This window comes from Onychomys torridus, chromosome 9, assembly GCF_903995425.1.
Source record: "Onychomys torridus chromosome 9, mOncTor1.1, whole genome shotgun sequence".
NCBI classification, from domain to species: Eukaryota; Metazoa; Chordata; class Mammalia; order Rodentia; family Cricetidae; genus Onychomys; species Onychomys torridus.
The window spans coordinates 65,928,437-65,953,852 of record NC_050451.1 but is presented as its reverse complement, the minus strand read 5'-3'; the positions used below and the strand labels follow the sequence as shown (position 1 = coordinate 65,953,852).

At 43.8% G+C, this 25,416-nt stretch overlaps 1 protein-coding gene across 4 annotated transcripts in view; it reads right to left on the bottom strand.

Moving 5' to 3' along the window:
* Window positions 1-25,416, bottom strand: part of Enox1 (ecto-NOX disulfide-thiol exchanger 1) — a 560,595-nt gene that overhangs the window by 102,711 nt on the left and 432,468 nt on the right. For all 4 annotated transcript variants that reach the window (XM_036199546.1, XM_036199549.1, XM_036199548.1 and 1 more), the window contains 2 exons: window positions 14,964-15,070; window positions 10,829-10,946 (listed from right to left, as the gene is read on the bottom strand). In XM_036199546.1, the coding sequence (XP_036055439.1) occupies window positions 10,829-10,946; window positions 14,964-15,070 (225 nt within the window). The remainder of the gene's footprint in view (window positions 1-10,828; window positions 10,947-14,963; window positions 15,071-25,416) is intronic.

Sequence of the window (25,416 nt, the reverse complement as noted above, 5' to 3'; positions counted from 1 at the left end):
ATTCTCAGACTTGGAACAAATATCTCAGGGTCCTTATCTGAAAAATATGAAAATGTTGTGAAGCAAAGGGAAATGAGTCTTTGTTTTCATGTGTGGCTCCAAATGAAGAACAGAAACATCCCCCAAGAGATGAGAAATTAGTTCTTCCGAGTTGTCGTTTCTTATCTATCCAATGATCTATCATCTGCCTACCGTGTACAATGCTGAGCATTTGGAGAGAAAAGGGTCTTGCCAGGGGTGCAAGGGTAAGGGGCTCTCCCACCTCAGATGTGTTCACCCCATCAGCTTAAAGTACACAAAGGTTTCTCTCAGGTTGCTCACAGTTGAGATGAACAGTTGTTTTTTTCTGGTTCTCTCATCCTTTGCCATTCTTTACATCAAGGGTTCTCTGCTGGCCTTTGGTGGGGACGGTGAGTGTGCAGCCAGGGGAGACTGTGTGGATCCAGGACCCGATGCTATTCTAGGAGAAGGAGGACTGATCACAGGCTGGGAGGGCTTTCTGGAATTTACGAGCAATACTTCCACTTCAGGGACTGAGTCTTAATTAGACTTACAAGACTTTAGCAATTTCCCCTTTAATCTGGCACTTCCAGACAAAAGCCATGGTCCCAGACACATTGTAAGGATTCAGCGAATGTTGTTCAATTTTGTCACTGCTTTGTACTGTGACAATGCTTAAGATGATTCACATAGGCAAAGAGCTAAGGCCAGGGAAAGGGATGGTTTAGGAATGACACAAACTACACTAGAAGAGTCTGGTATGAAGATAAAAACAGAAACTGACTGGTAAGTCACTAAGAGAAGAGTGAAAGCCCTACCCTGTCCTCCAAAGACTAGCCAGATATATTACAGATTGAGCCTTACAACTTACAATTAGAACAGCGCAGCAAGGTTCACTACTGACTCTTTATATTTATTAAGCAATTCCACTTATAATTGGGGGTACAAAGACTCAGTTTTGGTCCTTGTTAAATTCAGAATATTGCAGAAAGAGGAAACACGGCTTTCGGCATCTCTTCCAAAGTCAACCTTCCCTGGGTGTGGGAACTGCAGTGAGATTGATACTGTGCTGTGTGTTCTCCCTCAGACTTTTATTTTAAAGATGTATTTAGAGGCATATCTCATAAAGAAAAGCCCCGGGGACAGGGCAACAGGGAGAGGCACTTCAATAAGTCCTGGAATTAGATGTTGAGTTGATACACTGATAGTCTTGTGGACTCTTCCAGGCCCTGGGGGTGCAAAGAAAATGAGGAACACGATGGTAAGTCAAAAGGCTGATATTGCAGCTTAGATCACTCATCTAGTGTGTGCTCATGTTCAGAGAGAAGTAGCCTTATTTTTCTCTTTATCACTTTGGAGACTCAGGTGACAGAGAACATTGGTCATGACTGTGGATGTGGTTCATCCATTCCCAACATTTCTTCAAATTGTTTCTTCTTTCTGCCTATACCCAGATAGCATACACTCTTTAAGAAAATGTCATTCACCCAGAAAACAGATTGTGCCAGTTTCCTGAATATCTATTTTTGTTGGAGTGGACTTAAGAACAGTTTACTGGGTGCACCTTTACAATGCAATGCTTACGGAATTGTTCAGCTAACTTCCTAAGGCTCCTTAAACTGTCAACACCAAGATGACTTACCATTCCAGGAAGCATTTCTGCTATAGGTTTAGTGTCTGCAGGACCAGTAAGGCCATGGTGTTACTGGAGAGGGAAGCTTGGACTTTGGGATTGTTGAAATGAATAGCTGTCCCATCACCTTCACTGTTCTATACCAGCTACATTATTCACAGCCAGTTTTTTTTTTTTTTAAATAAAGAGAACTCTGAAGCTCTCTGTCACCAACTGTAGCTTTTCTATGTACCCTTCTTTCTGCAAGTTATACCCTCACTCCATGCAGAGTGAGTCTGGTGTCTAGCTAACATTTCTTGATTCAGAATTTTAAACTTAATGTGCCTCATAGTATTATTAAGATAACACCACACAGCTCTTGTAGACATTTTGGAAGTACACAAAGAAGAAAAAAACAAACAAACCAAAATCATTTATAATAAAAAAAATCAAATCATCATCTTTTACAGATATACACTCTAAATATTTTTTTACCCATTTCCTTATAGATCTCATAATATAGATATAAAATTTGAACATAACACATATATAAGCACACATTTGGAGTTACATATGCCATTTGGTAAGTGCTTTTTACCATTTAGCAACTACACTGAGAATCTTCTATTGTGCCATTTAAAATCTATAAAACATGATTCCTTTTCTAGATTTGATCAGATGCCTCACTAACCGATACTCTAGTGCAGTGCATATTGAGTACAGTGAGATATTTACAAGTTTATAAGCAATTCTGGGAAATGAAAATTTCTGTAACTGCTTCAAGCTGCAATGACTCAACATGCCCCAAGTGGGAATGCAGGAGCTGGAGAATCAGGAAGGCCTCACTGTGGACTTGGCAATGTCCAGCTCGAAACTCCGCAGTTAACACCATCATGCAACTGTTGCCCCAGATATGATTCTCTCCATGTATCTGCTACTGGTTGGAGGTTAAATAAATTTTTTTCTTCCTTAAAAATTTCTCAGGAGGTTTTACATGCCCTGAAACTAGGATTCCCCAGCTGCTGAACACATTGTCTGTTCCAAGTATCAAAACTACTCAATCGATACAAGAGAAGCATCTAGAAGCCACAGAAAAGCATACTATAACAACAATTTGTAGGTTGCTTTAAACATTGATTTCCAGGGCTTCTAATTATAAGATAAACATACACTGGCAAGTGGAATTCCTGAAAATAAGAAAGAAAACAATTATGTTTTTCAAGTTCCGTTTCCACCATTATGTGGCTGGCTCCCTGGTCAGGATGATGTCTGCTCAAGGTCTAATAGCTTCATGCCACCAACTGTGCTTAGATGAACAATGAAATAGAAAAGCAGAGGAGGATGAGGACATCGATGCCCATCAGCAGTATATCGTGGTGCTAAGATGTAACAGCGTGTGCTTTAATATGGTCTGATATTGATTCTTTTGGCCACTGTCCCATTTTGACAGCCTTGGAGCCACACTTTTAGATTTTAGATGGAGAGACATAGAAGAAAATCAATGGATATGAACTTTTCATTAGTAACTGGCCTACATATCTATGGCTTCTCAGCTACATTCACATTTAATGAATCTGAAACATGGTGTTGGAGAGATGTACCAGTAATTAGGCCTCAAGAACCTCAGGTGTTCACTATGACCAAAGACTCATGGTAGCTTCATTTCCCAATGATTTGTGAGGAAAAGCCAGGAGCCAATAGGGAACACAGGCTTGCTCTGCATTTTTTAATGTCATGAACATATCAGAAGGCTTTTAAAGATGTGTTATATAAGCAGGCTTGTCTGAAACCCAAATAATGTAACATTACCTCTATTGAGCTTTACAAAATACATTGAAATAGATAGTTCTACTACACAGAAGGGCAAAATATTAGAAATCCAAGCTTTTTCTATAGCACTGTACCATAAATATTTTCTGCTATATTCGTCATTCTTAGCCACTGATTTCCTTAAGAGACTATATTTTGTTTGTATATGAAAAATAGTTTTGCTTTTAAACAATGCTAGCTGCTGCTTCTCAAGGTGAGGGCAGTGCGCTAACATGCTGAAAATATCTTCTAGGAGCGTCTACTGAAATCACAGGTGAGCGAGCCCTTGCCAGCACACAGCAGTGTTGATAACAAGTTCCCTCTTCATGATCAGGCATTCCTCTGTATTGCTTACAGAGTAAAGGGGGAATCAGTCATTAATGCAAGGCAATCTAGCCCTATGTTTAGCGAAACAACAGAAATCTACAAACTCACCCGGGGTCTGCCATCTGACCCCTTCCAGAATTATTCTGATAGCTTTTTCCAGAAGTCAGGAAGACTACACTGAAACTCCAACAACACTGTGTTAATTTTGTTCAAACTTGAGCTGAAAACATATTTTAACATCCTGTCAGGTTGAGATACTAAGAGTGTCGATAAAATGACACTCCCGTAAATGTAAATTTAGACTGCTGTTACAAGCCCCTGCCGGGCTCCAGGAGGTGTTAGGTTGCTATAGTATTTTCCATAGCAACTTTGCATCTTATTACATAAATACTCCCTCAGTGTCCTTAGAGCCTGATAAGGAAATGGGGGGGAAGTTTCTTATGAGCCTTAACACAGTGACATGCCCCCCAACCACAGGAAGTTGGAATAGAGATGATGGTGTTCTGGGAAGTGGAAGAGACCAGGTTACTGTGGGCTGTATGCAAGGGGTGAGGCTGAGACCCCATTGTCTGAATCCTTCACAGTCAAGCCCTCCTTGGCTCTCCCTTGCAGACAATGATTTAACTTGTCTCACTCCCTTCTTTTGCCTGCTAGCTACCTAGTAGTCCAAGCCTTCTGCAGGGTTCAGAAGTCTCACTGTGCTTGGCAGGAAGCCAGAGCCTCACAGAGCCCATTTTTGTAAATATACCTGGGAGTACTAGGCTGAGTGACCATGAGAGGCCACTGAGGGAGCCTTCCTTGCTCCAGGCTGAGCACAAGTGTTAGACCCAACAAGGGTTCCACTCAGTTTTAAGGAAGGGCAGCAAAGCAGGGGAGTCCTGGGGAGTTCCTTAGATCCAAACACACAGGGCAATTTTCCTGGAAGTGGTCAGTTATGTAAAGTTTGCTTATTACGAGAGAAGTCAGGAGCCAACTGTGGCATTGCTAGGTACCACAGAACAGTAAGGGCATAAATTTACAGTAAGATCAAGAATTTACAACCCAGATGGTCCATTTGGACAGCTTCCAGCAGAAAGAGCTCCCACAAGACCCACTTAATAATATCTGCCTCCAAGTATTTAAAAGGTAAATCAATTTTCAAGGAGAAATGGTTTTTACATTTTTTAAGAAGCCTGTCCATTGTGGCAGAGAGTTGTAACTGTACATAAAATCAGGGAACTGAAAAAAAAATTGACTGAAAATAAACATTTATTTGAGGCCCGTTAGTAAGGTGTGCACAGTGTATAAAAACAAAACAAAACCATTCCATGGTTGGCACTGAGGTTCCCAGAAGACATGCAGCTGAGCCCGAGAAGCATGTGCTTGTCTTTGACTCAGGAGTCCTTCTACATAGGTGCCAGCGCTCTTTTAGGAGATGCCCAAGGCTGTCAGGACACAGGAAAGCAGCTTGTCCTTCTACCTTCTATTCAACACCGCCCCTGCCTCTGGGAGCATGGGCCCTGGCATGTGGCTATCAATGGAGCCCTCCCACTCTTCACAGCAGACAGCTCTTGTTCTGCCGGGTACTAAACCTCTGTGGTTAGCTGCCCCAGAGCACAGTCCAGGCTTCCCTCAGGCAAGCTGCCATCCCTACTGCCATCTGGGGTCAGACTCTAGCTGTGCTTGGCTGGTGTAGGGCTGCAGCGAGTCTCTTCTCCAACGCCCTGTGGGGCACCCTCACTGGGCTTTCAGAAGGTAGTCAGGAGGGGAATGCAGTAACAGAAAACCAAAGGTAATCTTGGAACTCAAGAAATCAAGGGGACAGCTGAAGACAACCTTAACATTCATATTTTTAAATCCAAGGCATCCTGCTACGGACAAAACTATTCAGATCAAATACTGCTATTCTAATTAAAATTGAGTCCCTAATTTGACGTGGCTGCTGGAAATCACTGTTCAACTTCTTGGTGAAATTAAAAACAACAACAATAAAACAAAATAGTTTTGTGAATTTCTATGGGAAATTGACAACACAGAGAAAACTTCATTGTTTGTATTTGTGGTAGGGAGAGGCTCAGTGGGTAAAAATGCTTACTGTACAATCCTGAAAACCTGACTTTGCATCCCCCAAACCCACTTTAAAAAGAAGAGAGTGGGGGAAAAGTGCTAGATGTGGTCATTCCATCAGTTAGACCTAAGCAGGGGGAGGTGAAGGGAAGGGAAGCGCCTGGAAGCTTGAGGTCCAGCTCGTCTGGAACATGCAGCACAGTGGCAGAAATAACAGGAGATGCTCCGCCTTACCCAAGCTGGAAGGTGAATGACTCCAGAAAGTTGTCTTCTGCCCTATATACTCATGTGCATGCCTACGGACGGACGGATGGACGGACGGACGGACGGACGGACGGACACGGACACACACACACACACACACACACACACACACACACACACACGTTCATATAAAGAACCTTGTCATCCCACTTTTCTAAAATTTGTGTTTTCTGAACATGCACGGAATGTTGGATGGATGGCGTAACCTTGAGGCAGGGATGGATGATACCACCCTTCACTTCCTGGCTTTAGGACATACCTGTTATTCAGCCTGGTGCCTTAATTAACATACCATGCTTTACTTCTTCAAAAGGCCTCCATCACATCCCCTGGAGGGCAGAGTCATCAGATCTAACTCTCCCTCTCTTTGGAGCCACAATGCCTTCACCACGCCACTGTGGAGATTTACAAATGCCTTTGGTAATCAGAAAGACGCCTATTCAGCCAATGACACTGAGTTTTTGCCCAAAGTTCTGAATGTTTTGGCAAAAGGAAGCATCCTCATTGACTATGCATCTTAACATGTGCCTTTTAAATGGAATCAGAGCAAATGTTCCCAGTGTTCATCGTCTTGTGAAAGAAAGACATCAAGAAAGAACGTTACGATTAGATGGCAGGGCAGACACAAGGGAAGGATGTGCGCGAAGGTCAACATACTTTAACTGTTGGGAGAAAGGCCTCAGGCCAGGTGCTGGAGAGCAATGGAGACCATAAACAGAGTACTACCAAGTAATTATTTTGTACTCGGCATTATTCCTAAAGACACAAGTCCCTAACATACAATGGCTTGCTTAACTCTAAAGATTCTAAAACTTACTGGGTTCTACCACACCAAGCCTTGCAGGTGCGGCTTCCTCCCCGTCCTCTTTGTATGCAGCTGCCCCACCTCCACTGTCCACTTGGAGAGATGACCAGGGACGGACAGAGACAGGGAGGGGACCAGGGGCTGACAGAGGACTAGATGGGGATTTAAAGGTTTGGCTTGATTCCGGCAGGAGGCAAACTAAGCAATAACCCATTTACACTTTCTCAAGAGCCAGCTTCACAGGCTCTGGAAGACGGTGCTCATCTTCCTCAATGGATGCTTTGATCAATCCGTCAGGGTTTTCAGTTATTAGCAGAATCATTTCCATTTCCACCACCATCTTAGTTTTGCTCCAACGAATGCCTTTTCCCTCTTAAGACCAACCAGTGAGGGAGCGCGAATGGTCTGCCTAGAGCTGTATTAGAGCAGAACCAGGGAACTCCAGCCAAAGACACGCTGTTCATCATTTCACACAGAGAAAAGTCAAACATAGAATGGCCGAGTCTCTACAAGCAGAAAAGCAGAGACACACTGAAATATTTTGGTTATTAAGGAATAAAACCCAAAGTATCATACAAGCCCTTAAGTACATAATCGATTGTGCTATCTCTAGACACAAAGTCAGTTTGCCCTGTCTCACTGGAAGACGCCCCTGCCTGCTGCAGTTATGAGTGTCCTAACAGGGAGAGGGTATGCCAAGCTGGCACTGGGATCTCCAGCCTGACCACCCTGAGGAGTACAACTTCACCATGTCCTCCTATCACAGGTAGATGGTCCCCGAGAGGGTGTTCTTTCCTGGAATTTCTAAGAATTCCTGGGCTGGCTATTTCCTTAAGATATCTGAGGCAAAGAAAAGAAAAAAAGTTTCAGCTGAGAGGAGCTGGGCCAGAGATGGCTCCTGTAGAGGATCTCTCTTCTCATTTGCATGTTTGGTAGTTCCCATTGGTTCATCAGAGCAGGGCACTGTGGGGAAGCAGCTCGCATGTGGGTGACAGCCAGCTACACATTTGTACCTAAACACGAGTGGTGGGAAAGAGCTGTTTCCTTTAGTCTATGAGGTCTCTGCCCTCCTCCCTTTGCTTCATGCTGTTATTAGCATGGTTTAGTCCAAAGGGCAGATGGGAATTCTTGCCATCAGGCAATGCCCCTGAATACTCAGAGCTGAAAGGGAAACAATGGCCTGCTTGTGGACAGGATCTCCAGGGCCCGGTGGTATAAAAATGGTCAGCAGCTTACTCATCCCTTTAATCAGTCCTCTGCTCTCTGCCGAAACCACATGCCACGTCCTCTGGCCCAGCTCATTTGAAGAAACACGAAAAGGACTTTGGACTTCTGGGGCCTGGCAGTTGAACTCCAGCCCTTTCATCTCTTCCCCTGGTACATGGCAGCCAACACGCACTGCATTTGCTCATTAATTCCACTGGCCAAGTAACATGCCTGGGGAACATCTTCATTGGATGCCTGGTGCATCAGCCAAGAGAGGTCTGAGAAACTGCTCTCCAGACCTTTAGGGGGGACTTCTGGTCCCTGAGGAGGGCACAGGTCCTCGCTGCCTCTGTGAACATGTCTAAAACTAAGTTCTGGTATCAGTCCTATGGATGTACAGTTGCTGATGTGATTTCCCAGATCAACTCAGTGAACCTACTGTTTATTCATCCTTATGCTAGCCTACCCCAAACAAACTGTGAAATCACATGCATTTTTCTCCCTATGGAAATTGACAGATTGTTTAAAAAGAAATGTTACTGATGGAAGCAGATGCAGAGATCCACAGCCAAGCACCAGACTGAGCTCTGGGAGTCCAGTCGAAGAAAGGGAAGAGAGATTATATGAGCAAGGGGGCGGGGTGGTCAAGATCATGATGGGGAAATATACAGAGACAACTGAACCAAGCTTATAGGAACTCACTAACTTTAGACTGACATCTGGGGAGTCTGCACGGGACTTGGCTAGGCCCTCTACATACAGGAGACAGTAGTGTAGCTGGGTCTGTTTGAGGGGCCCCTGGCAGTGGGATCAGCATCTATCCTTGGTGCATGATCAGGCTTTCTGGAGCCCATTACCTGTGGTGGCACACCTTGCTCAGCCTTATGCAGGGGGGAGGGGCTTGGTCCTGCCTCAGTTGAATGTACCAGGCTTTACTGACTCCCCATGGGACTCCTTACCCTTTTGGAGGAGGGGATGGGGGGGGGGGTCGGGAGAGGAAGGCTAGGGGTGGAGCAGGAGGAGGAATGAGAGCAGGATCTGTGATTAGTATGTAAAATGAATTAATTTAAAAAAAATAAAAAAGAAATGTTACATATACAAAAAGGCACAGGTTCAACTCAGAGTTCCAGACTGACTCAATTCTTTCCCACCTTACAGAAGGATAACTTTCACCTTCAAAAATGATAAAACCATTTAGAAAAGAAACATTTTATAGCAAGATCACATGGAATTTCAGAAATCTTTTCATATATGAAGACTTACAGAAGTGCCTGTGAAGACACAGTTCTCTTCAAATAACCAGATTCAAACCTTCCAGTGGGACAGTCCTGAGAAAGGTAGTTTCCATCTAATGAGAGACGGAAATGCTGGGCTGGCTTTCAGACAGCAGATTTTGGGAAGTCCCTGAGATACAGTGTTTGCTTGTGTGCTCAGCTTCTAAAGAACTTCAAGGATGGGATTCAGGGGGAAAGCGAGATTTTCTAGGGCAATGGTTCTCCAATGTATCAAGTGGGCTTCCCCAAAGATCTTTGATTACAGAATGCCAGGTCTCATTCCCCTGTCCTACAAGTTTGTCTCAGTGGGTCCTGATAGTGTCTGGAGAGAGAGGCTGATGTCTGTTAATACGGCTTTGATGCCATTTAACATTCCACAGAGAACCATTTACCATCCATTGTCTGCTCTGACACCCTGGTGATTTTGTCTAAAGTCAATGTCCCATATTCTCCAGGCTCATGGAGTACTACTAAAAAATCACTTACTATTATGCAGAATTGCCCACAGACCTTACCCTGTCTCTCCCCTAGGAAAATAGCATATACGCACTATGTCATGTTGGGTTGGTGAGTGATCACACTGTGTTTAACCACGCACATCATCAATGACTGTATCTCTTCTACATAGTCTGCCTACTGTCATCCCATCTTCAGAGGGCAAAGGAGGGGGGTGTCTTTGCTTCTACCCCTACACTTCTACCAACAAATTAGCCAAGACCCTCTATTTCGGTCGCCTGCAGTTTTTCAGTTAGAAACCAGAGGCAGGTGTGTGTTTTATTCCCTGGTCCACACAAGAAGATGGAACTTACTACCTTTCTCTAATTTTATTTTCTGGCCGTGGTGGTGACTGTGGGTCTTGGCAGGTCCACTGGACAATATCCCTTCCCTCTCACAAGCTCCCTTCCTTTGGTGCCTCCAGTCTGACTGGACCTGTAAGCACTAAGAACTCACGTGTGAATCTAGGAGATAGCTTTAATCAGTCTCAGATAAGGCAGAGTGCACAAAGAAGCTCCACTCCACTCAAGGAGTCGATGACCCTCACTTGGCACCATCTTGATGAAAAGTTGGGTGAACTGTATTGGAGGGAATGTTTGATTTTTTAGCATGCTGGCTGGCTAGTAAGCTTCTTTAGGGATTAAACATTTCCTAAGAAGTACATGGACTGAAACCAAACTTCATCTGTAATTCAGCATCAGCTGTGGCTGCCACACTCTGGAAAAGGGGTTTTATGGGAACAGGCACAGGTCCCTGAAAGAAGGATAATGGCCCCAGATCTACATGTGGAGAGACAACTGGAGCAATTTAAATCACCGTGTTCCCAAGGAGGAGTTTAACGTTCTATTAATAAACTGTCGGCATCAAAAGATGAAAGTTTAGTGCAACTCAAATGAAAGTGAGTTATGTGGCCATTTGCTGGCACTTACTCCCCATGTAAGACGCAGTGCTCGCTAGGATACCTCGGGGAGCTTGCGGTCACCACATTACCTGATTCATCGACTCGCATTTTTTTAGTTGGGCTGTCACAGTCCTCATCATCAGACATTTCCATTTCCTCCTCACGGCGGATGCCCATGAGCTGCTCACTTTGAGCGTTCCGGAGTTCCTGGAAGCACAGGATACATGGACATCAGAAACACGGCCATATGTCATCATACCATCTCCCCACGGTCTCTGGTAGATTACGGCTCACACATCAACATTTAGAGTCTAAAGCTCCTGCCCAAAGTCTAGAATAGTGCTGTGAGGGGAAGGGGTTAGAAGAAAGACAGGAGGCTTCACTGTCAGACTTGGGAGAAATCCTTGCTCATCCATGACTGGAAGGGCTCTTTGTAAATTCCTTGGTATCACTGCCGTCTAAGTTTTCTGATTTATAAAAATGAGGCTGTGTCTGCTCCAGCAGGGCTGCCGAGAGGTTACAGAGACATAGCCACTAGCTGCATAGATGGCACACAGAAGTTGCATCAACTGCTGGTAAAGATGTGGGCAGTGGGATTTGAAGGAGGCTGCATTTAGACTGGTCCTAGTACAGCTTTAAGAATACTACTACATACCTATTTGCTCAATTTGCTTACTGGAACATTGTGGTACTAATGGTTTACAGGAGGAAATAAATTAAGGCATTTAAAAGACTTTAGTATATATGTGGCATACACGTGTGTATGTATGTACACACGTGTGCATGTGTGTATGTGTGTGTGTGTCCAGAGATTGAAGTAGGTGGTTTTCTCTCTCTTGTTCTTCACCTTACTTTCTTCGTACAGGGCCTCTCACTGACTCAGCTAGACTGGGTAGCCATAAAGCTCCAGACACTTCCTGTCTCACTTCTCCAGCTCTGAATCACAAGTGTATGCCAATGTAGTTATTTATAGAAATGCCAGGGATCTGAACTTAGTTCTCATGTTTGCTTACAGACTGAGCCATTTCCATGGTCCTGCCTGTAAAAGACTCTTGGTCTCATGCTAGACACTGTGTTGAGCTGGTAAGTATGTGCCTGAATATGATTTATCCAAACATTCATGCCATTCATATATTCATGACATAAAATTCAAAAGATGCTGAATCAAATAAATACAGAGAGGCCTAATCTTTATAGCCTGTTATCATGTTCATGGGACTGTAGTTTTGTGGTAGTGATGGCTTAAGCATTGGTTTTATAACCACAGGTCTGAGGACATGCCATGTCTAGTGACTAGGGCAGTGGCTGAAATCAAGTCAGGAAATTTCACTGAGCTTCTGCCTACTCACCCATAAAAGGGGATAATATTAAGACAAGGGTATTTGGCTGCAATGGTATATTAGGAAATCCATTGTAAAAGGTACCGAATTACACATAAAATCCTTACCAATGTTCCTAAAAGTAGACTGATGTAATTGTTTACAGTAATTGACTATATCATTATTTTATACCCTGCTGTGTGTAACGGAATTGTGAAGCCTTCTGTTCTCAGAGCATGTACTGTTCTCAAAAAGACTTGGAACAGAGAAAGGCCTCCATTGTTCTGTTTTCTTCTTTTAAAGGCCTCTAATTAAAAGTCAAATACTAAGATAATTTTACTGTATCATAAGTCTATGAGTAACAATAAAAGTAAATGATTCCATCAATTTATTGGGGCATGACTACTGCCCACTTAGCGGACATGCATTTGCTGCCCTGGCTTTGGAAGTCTTTCCTTAGCTCACAGATTTGAACTGCAGCAGGGTGGAAGGAAACTCATCATTGTTAACGTATGCTAATGCACACCTCTGCACCCAAGAAATTACCCTTGTGGAAGACAGGGAAACAGGAAGGCAGACAGCCATAGAACAGTCCCTAGAGACACTGGGACAATAAACACCACCTCTCTTTGTAACCATGCCATCTAGGAGAAGAAAGAGGGGCTGAATCTGTCTACCAGCTCTTGGAGGTAGATATCACAGGTGATTAGTGGGGACATTTCTGGGCAAAGGACAGCTAATTTTTCTACTGATGAAGAGCCCAATTCCCAAAGAGGCAGCTTGAAAGAATCCAAACAGGGAAAAACCAGGTGGAAAGAGTAAACGAGGCTGTAAGGGCAGATGCATAGTTCTGCAATTAATGACACGCTGCCACATGACAGTTGTTTTGTGGTGGCATAAAGGGGAAATACTGGAGGGAATGGAATGAGGGTGTTTCCACAAGGTGCCTGTGGTTCAGCAGTAAATCACTAACACACTCTAATAAATCTGTAGAGGTGTTGCAGGTAATTAACAGATGCTGTACATGGGAATGCGGAAAAATCAAGCCAATTATCAAGCTTATATGCCAACTGAGAAATCATCCACAATGTTAAATTACTAGCTAGTATTTAATCAATTAAGCAACATGTAGGAGAGAAAATAAAAGGTAATCTAGAATTCTGTTTTCCAAATGACAAGGTTGGAAGTGGCAGGAGGGACTTTTGAGAGTGACATTATGTCCCTCTGGAGTCTCCATTCCATCCCCAAGGACTAAGGAAGCAAGCAAGGAAGAGGCAGGGAGCGTGACATGTCCTGCTCTAAACAGCACCGGAAATGGGATGGGGGGGGAGACGGGAAATGGAGTGGGACCAGGCAGGAGGCAAGACCAGTATCTGATGTCCACTGAGACACACAGAGAACAGCCTTTCTGTGCCCACATAGTTTCAGCATCCTGGCACTTATGGGTAGCTGTTAAAATATCCTGAGTTACATTTGATTTTATCTGGATTTTTAAAAAATCCAAAGGTTCACCATTCCCAAATCTGAATCATCACTGAATCATAGTTTAGACTCCAATTTGAGTGTTCATAACCCTCAGTGTCTTTACTGTACCATAAACAGAAGCCTCTTTTTATTTCCCCTTCTCAAAAATCAACACTGACTTGGGTTGCATTTTGGTGTCAGAGAAAATCAACTACACACACCCTTCCTTTGTTTTGGGAGCCCTTGAAAAATTCAAGAGAAATCCTACCTCCTCCTCACAATCCTTAAGAGTGGACGTGAGCTGGGATCAGTCACCAGCCACCTTCCTAGGCACTAGTGAACTCCACTTGAAAATGCCCTTACCCAGCAACTACACTAGTGTTTCCAGCAGCCCACTGCTGCGAGGTTATTTGCCATAATAACAGTGACAATAAAGGATCTATTTAGTATTCATATGGATATTACATGTAGTGCCATTGGTATTCAACTGCAATTTAGCATTAGTTAATGGGCACTTAAAATGCTACCCAGATGATTGATGTCACAGGACTTTGTGTTTCCTCAAACTCTTCATAAAACACTTATTTCTCCAAGTGTGAGCCAAAACCATTACATAAATAAACCTTACCTTCTATAACTTTGTGAGTTTTGAAAGAGGGGAGTGTCTTTTAGAGAACTTCAATATTAACATGCTAGGAATGAAGAGGCATCCAAATGAAAACCATTCTCTCATTTAAAAGGAAGCAAAGGAAGACGGAATACTTACTTTCACATTACAGGTTCAAAGCGTACACTACAGGTGGAGTCAAAATTAACAGCTGGTGACCAATGACTAAGAACACAGTTGGGACTGTCTAGCTAGCAAGGAAAGTCAAGCTGTGACCTCTTTCCTTGGCAGGAGACACTCACACTTCACACATGCATTGATGCTGTGAACTCAGCTAGCCTGGACACTTGCCCCCATCGTGAGCTTTTGCTCCGGGGAGAGATGTGACAGAACCTCCTGGCATGGCTGATGACAGGAAGATATGGAGGGGAAGGCATACTTGCCGTTTCAAGCCCAAAGAGCCAACTGTCATCACCACATAGATCGTGGAAGAAAAGCTCTGTACTTAACGATTAGTTTTCTAAATTGGCTTATACATATATATTTCAATCTAATTGTAGACAAAGTGTCTTGGTTCGTTTCTGAGCAAGCTCTTTACTATGAATGGGAAAGATGCTTCTCTCCCTTGGAGAGGAAGGAAAAATGTTCTAAGTGTGAAGCCAGCTGCTTTTCTGGACGAGAAACGAAGTAGAGCTGGCTATGGAGGGGACAGTGAGACAGGGCAATGGCAAAGGACTGCCCGCTGTAACAAAACCATTAACGGCCACAGCCACTCTATTCTCTGCCAATCCAGCTGTGTGATGGTGGTTAGAAAGTAACAGTAAAATCACCAACCTCAGAATGCTTTCGCCAAATGTCTATGTTCTTGCGCTGAGCTTTCGAGAAATGGTCCCAGGCTTTTTGTCTGGTAGAAGCGTTGAAAACGGCCACAATCTGCTCAACTTTGGTGAACAAGGAAGTCAAACAAGACAAGTAATTTATGTTGTGATCACTATAGGGAAGCAAAGCAAAGACACTAGGAGTCTATGGATGATGTCACAGTAGAAACAACATCATCAATATCCATCCAATTTGTGCCTTTTTGTACTTACATTTTAGCAAGGTTGGGGATGTCTCCCTTCAAGTCTGTCTCCATAACTTTAGGTTAAAACAAATTCTATAGATGACTGGGGAAAGGATCATGGGCATCTACCTCGGAGCATCCTTTACCTGTTGTTTATAAATCTGAGAGGGCAGATTACAGACCTAGATCTATAGATATATAGACCCTGCAACTGTCATACAAATAAAGGCCATATAAAGTCCTGCCTGGCTAGGGGCTTCAAAGTAAAATCAGGGTGGAGCATCTGAAGACCAAGAATCAAACACATATTGTTTTTCTTTGGTCCCCATCTCAAGGGCTTAAGTACAACCCGCTGAAGACACTACTGTGTCCAAGGTCCAAACTGGGGCCATGAATCATTGTGTTATAACTTTCTCAGCCTCTGGAACCATCCCCAACCCTTCTTTGTTTTCTCTAAGGACTGAAGCCAATTCTCCTGCCCATTGGCTGGTAATAGGTGCTACTTATTTCTTGTGAAGACCAAGCAAAGCTCACCTGAGCAGCAGCTCTAGTCTGTGGGTCTGACTTCAGTACCATAGGTGATTCTCCATTCTTTATTGAGATCATCTCCTATCTTCTGATGTCCCACAATGACTTTCATAAGCATCTCTTCCTTTCTCTCACACCATTTGGGGTTTTAATTCTATCACCCTGACTTCATCAATTAATTCTATTACCTCCAGGAACAGTGCTATTTGGATCATAAATGTTGAGGGACTGTGAAAGGGATGGGGTCTTAGAGGATGTTAGGTATGGAGCTAAGCAACTATAGACTCAGTCTTGCTTGAATAGTTATTGATCTGGTAAGCATGGGATTAAGGAAACTAGTGCTTTGAATCAGTCACATGATTAAACCTGAACTTCGAAATTTATTTCTTTCTTTCTTTATTTATTTATTTATTTATTTATTTATTTATTTATTTATTTATGGTTTTTTGAGACAGGGTTTCTCTGTGTAGCTTTGTGCCTTTCCTGGAACTCACTCTATAGCCTAGGCTGGCCTTGAACTCATAGAGATCCACCTGCCTCTGCCTCCTGAGTGTTGGGATTAAAGGTGTGCGCCACCACTGCCCGGCTGTGAACTTCTAAATATTGAGTTCGGTTCTTATGAATGCTAGCACAGATCCCATAATTCCTAAGTGATTCTGAGGCTCAATTATAAAAAAGAGGGTCTCAATTCACTTCCAGATCTTTAGGCGTCTAAAAAATGTCACAATAGCAAAGCCCCCAAAGGTGAGTGACCTTCAGTGGCAAAAAATTAGCACACAAAATGAGCAACACAATGTGCTAGAGCAACAGTTCTCAACCTATGGGTTGTGACCCCTTTGGGTTGAATGACCCTTTACAGGGGCTACATATCAGATATCCTGCATATCAGATATTTACATTATGATTCATAATAGTAGCAAAATTACAGTTATCAAGCAGCAATAAAAATAATTTTATGGTTGGGGATCACCACAACATGAGGAACTGTATTAAAGGGTCACAGCATTAGGAAGGTTGGTCTAGAACCACTGTGCTAGAGGGAAGTAAGGTGTGTTTCATTCCCATGATGGTGTGAATATTTCCTACAATGCTAATAAATACTTCTTGGCCTTGATCTCCATGTATTTTCACATGGGATGTTTGTATTTGCTGTTTGTCCCTGAGAAGAACCTCAACTGTAAACTTATCTAAAAAATCCCATCCTCATATTATACTGAGTCTGTTTCTCTCAGTTTTAACAAGAACATTTTCCACAGAGGTGGTTCACATTCTTCTGGTGCCTCTGTGGCATCCCTGCTCTGCCTCACCCAGACGAATAAGCTTTTAGACTTGTCACCCAGAGCTACCCTAAGTGCTGGCTCCATCTGGCCTTTGCCCTCAGTGTGCAGCATGCTGTGGCCTCCCAGGCGCCCCTCTTGCTTTATCTACGTGCAGGCTGGGATTCTGGTACTTCGGCTGTCCCTTGCAGTGTCAGCCTGCAGAAGCTAGTAGTCATCTCAGACAAAGTCAACCAGCAGAGCTGGTGACCACGAGGCTCCGTGGCTTTCAACAGCAAGGCTCTTTGACTGGCATCATTTAGAAGGGGAAATGTTATGGTGTTCAGAGGTAGAATTTGGGTGGTGAGAATCAAAATTCTGCTGCTAGAGAAGACATCTTAAGGAAGATGCTACAATAAAGAGTAAAGGATGCATATTTATAAATGGAGGGGGGTTTGAAGAAGAGATATGCCACCAATGAACATGGAGGACAGAATAAACCAGAAGCTAAAGTCTGGTTCACTATGGTATAGGTTAAGGGAGAAAACACTGCGTATACTCAGGTAGGTTTGCTGACTGAAGAAGGTATGTGCCTTAGTCAGTGAGAGGACTTGATTACTTTATTTGAGGCCATGAAGTAAACTCATTCATTCATTCATTCATTCATTCATTCATTCATTCAACAAACACCTGGGAAGCTGGTCAAGTACCAGGCAGCTGATTACTAGAAATGTACACATCAGATATTATTGTTTTCTGATGTGATCCAAGTCTTGAAGATGATGAAGAAATGAACGCAGACAACAATTCTGTACAAGAGAAGTATGTTGGACCACTTTGAGGAAAACAGAGTAGAGTAGCAAAGTCGGGATCATGGAATAAGAGATCCTGTCAGGAAGAAGGCAATTATTTTCCAGGCCTTAGCTGGTGACTTGCTCAGAAGAGAAATCTGCAAGGTTGGAGCTGTGAAAGGACTTTCCATGGAAGTTGCTGGAAGGAAGGAGGCTAAGGCCATGAGAGAAGAAATGGGGAAGGACTATGTGTTAATCCCGGCCATGCAGTTGCTGCCAGAGGTCAGGGGACACCTGCCACTGTGAGTGGGAGACATGGAGAGGCCTGAGTCAGCAGCTCTGAATGAAGGGAGGTGTGAGCAGCCATCTGATAGGAAGCAGCATGGGGGCGACTTGCAAAGAAGAGGATGTGGTGGGGAGAGGGAGGAGCCAGGCTGACTCAAGCTTGGGATGAGCATCAGAGATACAGAGAACAAGCACAGATGGAGGGCTGAGGGAAAAAGACAGGGAACTGGCTCTGGGACGCTTTGAGCTTGAGTAGTTGCTGAAGGCTACCCAGAGGGGGCTGAACTATGAATGGAGGTTCAGAAAGATGCAGAATTCTAAGATAGGCTTCAAATTCTCTGGGCATTCTCTCAATCTCTTATAGGATAATTAATTAAAAGGAAAACTAGATGGAGTTTAATTATATCCTTTTCTTGTGAGATTTTTTACATTTCCTACCTCATAGTCAGTCTCTCTCTCTCTTTCTCTCTCTCGCAGGCACGCACGCACGCACGCACGCACGCACGCACGCACGCACACCACCACCACCACCACCAACAACAACAACAACTCAGAAAGGTAAAAATGGTGCAGCTCAACTTAGGTTTGAAAACCACTCCCATGGCATTTACATTGCACAGTTCAGTCTCCTGTTTTTGTAGATACCTTCTGAGCAAGATATCTGTCTTATACACAAAAGTGTTCAGGCCTATGAAGGGGAGCCAGGGTGAGTATGAATCCACCATTAGGGGAAAACATTTCAAAGAGAATGTCTCAATGAACGTGATGCAAAGATAGTATGGCTTTCAAATCACAAACCAGGATGGTGCTAATTTTGATGTCCCACGCGAAGACCATATGTCGTCCATTGTCTCTGGGAAAGACTCAAGAAGTCCGTGATCCACATGACTGCTTAATGCTTTCCTTGCTTTGTTCACACTGTTTATTCTACGCACAGTGAAGCCACAAGTCATTGCTAACTAAAGGGTACCCACAACTTCACTTCTCAGAGGAAGGGATACAGGCAGCATAGGATGGCTGGCACTTATTCAACACACTTGGGTCGGGAAACTAGAGAGTGCCTTTGCCACCTTGGCAGCCTGTAAGGCAAGAAGGAATCCAGGCTTCTGTTTCAGCCAAGAAGCTTAAATCATGTACCATGAGTGCTACTTATTTCAAACAAACAAACAAACAAAGCATATCCCAGGTACTTTGGAACTATTATTGACACAGCTTTCCGTCAGAAAATGGAGATCTGCCAGGCCTGTCTTGTAGCTCTTGCCTACCCTCTGTTTTGTGTTCTGTAGAAACTGGGTTTTCTGAGGACCATGAGGGAAGTCAGTGATGAACCCTCCAGAAGCTTGTAGGGATGCCAGTCTTCATTAGATGCGATCCCAGAGTGCCCAGCAGGCTTACACAAACAGAAGAAAAGGGCACATAGCCTTAACAACACTGTCAATTACCCTGTGTGGCTGTAAATCCCTCTTGTAATTATCCCATGGGCTATGCATGTGCACGTGTACAAACACATTCACAACATGCACACAGACACAGTTGTACTTCAATGTTAAAAAAACACTTCTTGGGGTAAGAATTGGCCCCAAGATCACTGGCTGCTCTTTCAGAGGACAAGGTTCAATTCCCAGTACCCACATGGTCCGTAACTGTCTATTACTCCTAGTCCAAGAGGATCTGACACCCTCTTCTGGCTTCCATGGGCACCAGGCATGCAGATGGTACACAGACATACATGCAGGCAAAATACATATATATGCATATACATACATACATACATATAGACACACAAATAAGAACATTTCTTCAAAACTAAATAGTTTATAAACCTTCTCTTGTGCTTTCCCCTATCCCCAGATGTTTAGACATCTGCCGGGTGTAGAACAGACTTCTTTCTTGATAGAGTAACTTAATTAACTACTTTTAAAAAATACTGATAACAACCTCACTCAGAATACCCAAAGAGAGTATGAAAGGATACGAAGTAACATATTAATTGGAAAGTGGGCATACCACAGTGTAGAACAGGAATTCACGGGAAATCATGAAGTATTGATACTTATTACAGGACAGACGTCCCTTGAGAAAACTATGCTTGGTTAGTAAAGTCAGTCATCAAGACAACAGGTGACAATTCCCTCCACACAAATGTCCAGAAGAAGGAGCTAAAGGGAGGTGTTTGTCTCTGGTTTGGGAGAAGGATATAGGACAGCTACAATTACCATGTTTGTTTAAACAATTACAATGAATTGTTTAAAGAGATGACCCTGTTCTACAACTGACTGATGGTGATTGCAAGCCTAAGGGCATACACCGAAAACACTAACTTACACATGCTAAAGGAGTCTACTGGAGGGCATGTGCACATCTCAGCAAGCAGCTTCCAAGAGAACTGCATCAGAAACTTGACCCAAAGTCTTACGCATTTCATTTCAATGTCACGGAACTGTAATGAACTTCAGTTAAAATACCCGCGTTGGGCCACTGAGCAGCAGTCTAGCAGCATGGCTCGCCCACTATTCTTCCTGTGCCAGCCACTGCCATGGTAGGATTGATTGGTCGCACATCATAATCGGTGATCTCCAGTGGGCCAATTTAAGGTGACCCCACCAGGCAGAAGATAATTTCCCCAAGTAAAAGTGTCTTTAATTTCGGAGGCTTTTCTGTGTCATCTTTCCTGCTGTGATATACATGGTTGTCCTATATATGTACCAGACAAACTGGAACTGGCAAAGGATATGTGTTTGTAAATCCAGTATGTGGTGCTTGAACCTGGCTGAGCCCAGAAGAAGCGTCCTGCCTCCAGGTGAGTGGTCGGCAGTCCAAGTCACTGTTCTCTCTTCTCAGCCCTCTGTTCTTCCAGAGCAGCTTTTGGGTTACCTGTGGCTGCTGCTCTAATCCGAGGCCTCCATCTCTCAGTCTCTACACCTATCTTCATGTCTCTTCCACTCCGTGCATCTTGGGATTCCTCTGGCACCACTTCATGTTACATGAGGTCTTGCTGGGTCTAGAACCCACTTCCAGAGTCTTGGCCATCTAGCATCCTCCCTTGCAAGGGATCTCCCTGCCCCAGGGCAGGGGCACTAGAGAGTGATGGTGGCATTCCCCTGGGCCTCCTCGGCAGGAACAGAGTGTAGTCTCGAATTCCAAGATTCCCCCCAACCTCCAGCTGAGGACCGAACCCAGGGCCTTGAGCTTGCTAGGCAAGCACTCTACCACTCAGCTAAATCCCCAACCCCAACTCAAGATATTCCTTATAAACTATCATGAGAGGCACTTGTCTTTAGCCTTCCTGAGGAAGAGGAGCTTTGCGTAGACAGGACATCCATGTATGGAGACACAGACTCCATTTAAACAAACGCTCTGGAGGAAAAGCAGAACATCCAATGCAGATGTCAGATGCTGGGGCTGTATGAGATCTTTGAATTTTTAGCATGGGCAGAGAAGTATTGAAAGCACTGAGATGGGAAGGCAGGTACCTAGCAAGAATATAGTTCTTTCTCCTTCACTGCATTCTCCCCCAAAGCCCTGGTACCTCCAATATCCCGTGCTGCAGCTACACAGCTGTGAAAAGAACTTAAATCCATTTAGTGGCCCAAATATCTGGAGCAACTGATTACATTCTTCCCGGCAGCAGGCTTTCCTACATAAAGCACCTCAAACAAATCTTGCAAGCCTAATTTTTGTTTTTAATGCTATCAGGCTCATGATAGAGCCTTAACTCCATAGGTTTCAGAAGAATTCCCTTTTTGGCTTTTAAGGGATAACATATTTCCAAATCCTCCATGAATAGCTCAGAAGGGATTTTCAAAGGCATATATCAAATGAAATAGTTGACCTCCCTCCCCTAGCTTGTTACTGTTGTCTTTAAATGCTAAAAGCTGGGGGCGGGGAATTCTAAATGGGAAGGAGGGACAAAAGAAGAAATGAGACTTTAGACGGAGTGGTAGAACTGGTGTGCATTGGCCATAGGTGGGAGACTTGCCAGAGAGAGAATGCCATCACTGATTGCGTCTCACCACTGGCACCCAGAGGTCTACCAGATGCCCAAGGATAGCAGGAAGCACTGGCCATGTGGAGGAGGTCAGGTGTGGAAACTCCTGACTCCTTCATGGTCCCAAGACCTGAAGTGCCTGAAAGGAGGAGCTGCTTGGATGATAGATAGCCAGGGAAGCAGGAGACCATGGCAGCAACGTGCAAAAGAGGCCTGGACTGAACTTACAAGCTGAGGAATGACAGGGCAGTTAGGGGCTTTGTCTTGCGATGACTCAGAAAGCCATCATGTGACACTGAATTCACTTGAACCCCCAAATCCCAGCCTCAAACTTGATTTCTCAACTGCCTGGTTAGATGAGGCACAACAGCAGTTTCTTTTAAGGAAGGGGATACTGAAAAAATATTTAAAAAAACAGGAGGATCTTGGTTTGGCAAATTCCAAGCAAGCAGGAAATGGTCAAACTGCTCAGATAACTACAAAGATATTAGGCAGACAATGACATAGAGATCTGCACAAATCCTAGTTCAGTAAGATGAATTTCAGGGCCCCTGTGTAGGGAGCAGGTGAAGTCTGAGTGTGAAAGTGCGCTGTTGACACAAGGATGGCCATGTCAAAGACCTCTGTGCCCCAGCATCTTGGGAGCAGCAAAGTCTTTCCCGTGTGAGGCCGAGAGGGATGGCAAGGACTTTCTTCTGAGCACCAATGTTGATGGTGTGTACAGAAAATGTCCACCATAGCTTTCTCCTCCCAGAAGGCTCCTCCCCTAAAGAGCCTGCTCCTACTGTGATTGTTCAGCTGTATATAAGAATCCTACCTCCTTGTTTATCAGTAAATAATAACTCTGCCTTCTGTTCAGTGGTGTATGATACCACCCCCTCCTGTTCAACTGCATATAATAAACACGCTGAGATTCCCAGGTGCTGTGGCTCTGTCAGGGAACCCAACCCACAGGCTTCCAGCTTTCTCTGTGTCTCTGTGTCTGCTCTTTCTTCATGCCCTTACTATCCCATTTCGGTCAATCCCAGAGGCTGTGTGATGGTGTGGCACCTTTGTAATGCACACATCCAAACACTGTGGGAAGCACCAGAAGAAAACTGCATAAGATTATAAATGCAATGGGTCCTTACAACGTATAGCATTTTCAAGGCTTTATAAATCCAACAAATTCTCTGACTAGATTTCCACTATTTACTCAACAAAAGTAATATATGTACATAACACAAAGGAAACAAAATGAGTAGTAAAAGACTACCTTCTGAGCATGAGCCCCTTCACCAGCTCCTCTTTAACAACCAAGGATGTTGGAAGATTCTGGCATAGGTGGCAAGATAAGAAAGCATGCATACAGTGTACAGGTGTGCGGCTTTCTAGCCTGTTCACCAAATGCTAGCACTGATCCTCTGTCACACTTTGTTTCACTTACACCGCATCCTGGAAGTGGCTCTTATGTCTACATTGATAAGGTCCCAATGAGCATGCTCAGACGTGGCTTCTGACATCTTGTAGGGAGAGGACAAAGCTAGATTCTGAGAGCATTTTCATCCTTGTGACCCCCAAATAGTGATTCATTTTTCTTCTGGGCCTCCACTGGCTCTGAATGATTCCATGAGACTTGAAAGGACACTTGCCCACTTGAGCATGTGGCTCTGGCAGGCCTTGCCCTTCTTCCCCATTCCCTCTGCCTTCCTAATGCTACAACCCTTTTATACAGTTCCTCATGCTGTGGTGACCCCAACCATAAAATTATTTTTGTTACCACTTCATAACTGTAACTTTGCTATTGTTATGAATTCTAATGCAAATATCTGTGCTTCCTGATGGTCTTAGGACACTCTTGTGAAAGGGTCGCAGACCACAGGTTGAGAACCACCACAGTAGGTAATACTAAATCTGCTGTCCAGTGCTGGAAATCTCTGGCCCAGGGTCAGCAAACTTTGTGCCACATGGGTTCTGGATCTGCTGTGTTTAAGTCTCAGAAGAAATCCACTCACATTCCAGCTACTCCCACACTCCTCCTGGGATGATTTCTTCCTTTGGCAAAAAGCTGCAAAGATGCACTCTCTGCCTCAAGAACACATCATCTCTGTCTCACAGTGGCTTGTTCTCACTTTGAATGTCTTCCTTTTAAACAAATTTTGCAGAAAAACATTTTGTATGGCTTTTGTCCAAAGTAGCCAAGATCTGTTCTCTAAGCCACTAACAGATAGCCCCGCCCACACCTGACAGAGCCTTTTGTTCAGTCCCCAAGACTGGGGACCTATCCAGCTACCAGGTTTTAGTACTAGATAAAAGCTGTCTATCCTGAGTTGCTTCGTTAATGATAATGAAGCACAATGAATCTTGAAATGGAGCCTTCCTTAGTTCTAGAGGGTAAGGCTTATTTGTTCTCACTGTGTGTGTGTGTGTGTGTGTGTGTGTGTGTGTGTGTGCACATGCATGCGTGCACATGATTTAAAAAGTTGGTTTTTTCTTTTAACTTAGGATTGTATTTTTGGTAAAATTGAAAAGAAAGATACTAAAAAAGGGCCCACTCAGTTGTGGCAAGCTTTTAGTATCTTCTGTCAGTTTTGGTACTGTAAGAAATAGAACATTCGGTGCTCCTCCTTCATTTGGAAGCCTTCATACATTATTTTCTTTGGATATTTATTCCCTGAGATCAAAGGGTGTGTTTTCTTTTCTTCTATTTTCTTTTTAGTGGAAATAATATTTTGAGCATTTAATGCATTAGTAAATAATGGCTATCAGCATGATTTTGACGAGGAATGGAAAAGCTGTCAAGTTGCTAAGGCATTACAGAGATTTTTTTTTAACCCCCTTCCCTTGGATGAGCTATGGCAATGACTTCTCCAGACATGGGAAAACATTTTAACACTTCATAAAATTCTTTTTCGACAGCAGGGGACACAGCAACCAAATTTCCCTGGGTGGAAATAAAAAACATTTAGCCCGAGATGTTCCTGAGAAGTAAATGATTTCAGAGAGAGCTTTTGAGGCAGAAGAAATGTGGGGGAGGAGACCAATCTGCCTATAAGGGGGACCACGTCTGCACGGAGGTCAGAAACCCTCATACTTCATTCAGGCACTTAGCATATGACCTGGCATTTAACAGCACTCCAGCAAATATTTGTGGGATGATTTTAATCATTTATTCCAACAGCAGAGGCTTTTACAATTTCAGCCAGGAAGACAGATGAGGACGTGACAGGGGGGGATGTCAGGGTATTGCAGAGCCATTTCTGACAATAACTCTGACCAGCTTTGGCACCTGCAGGGCTCTGGGCACATGTTCTCATGGTGGAAATGTGGCTTCTGATACTCACAGCCGCTCCACAGAGGCAGCCACCAGAGCTAGGCATTGGTGCACAAGCAGGGA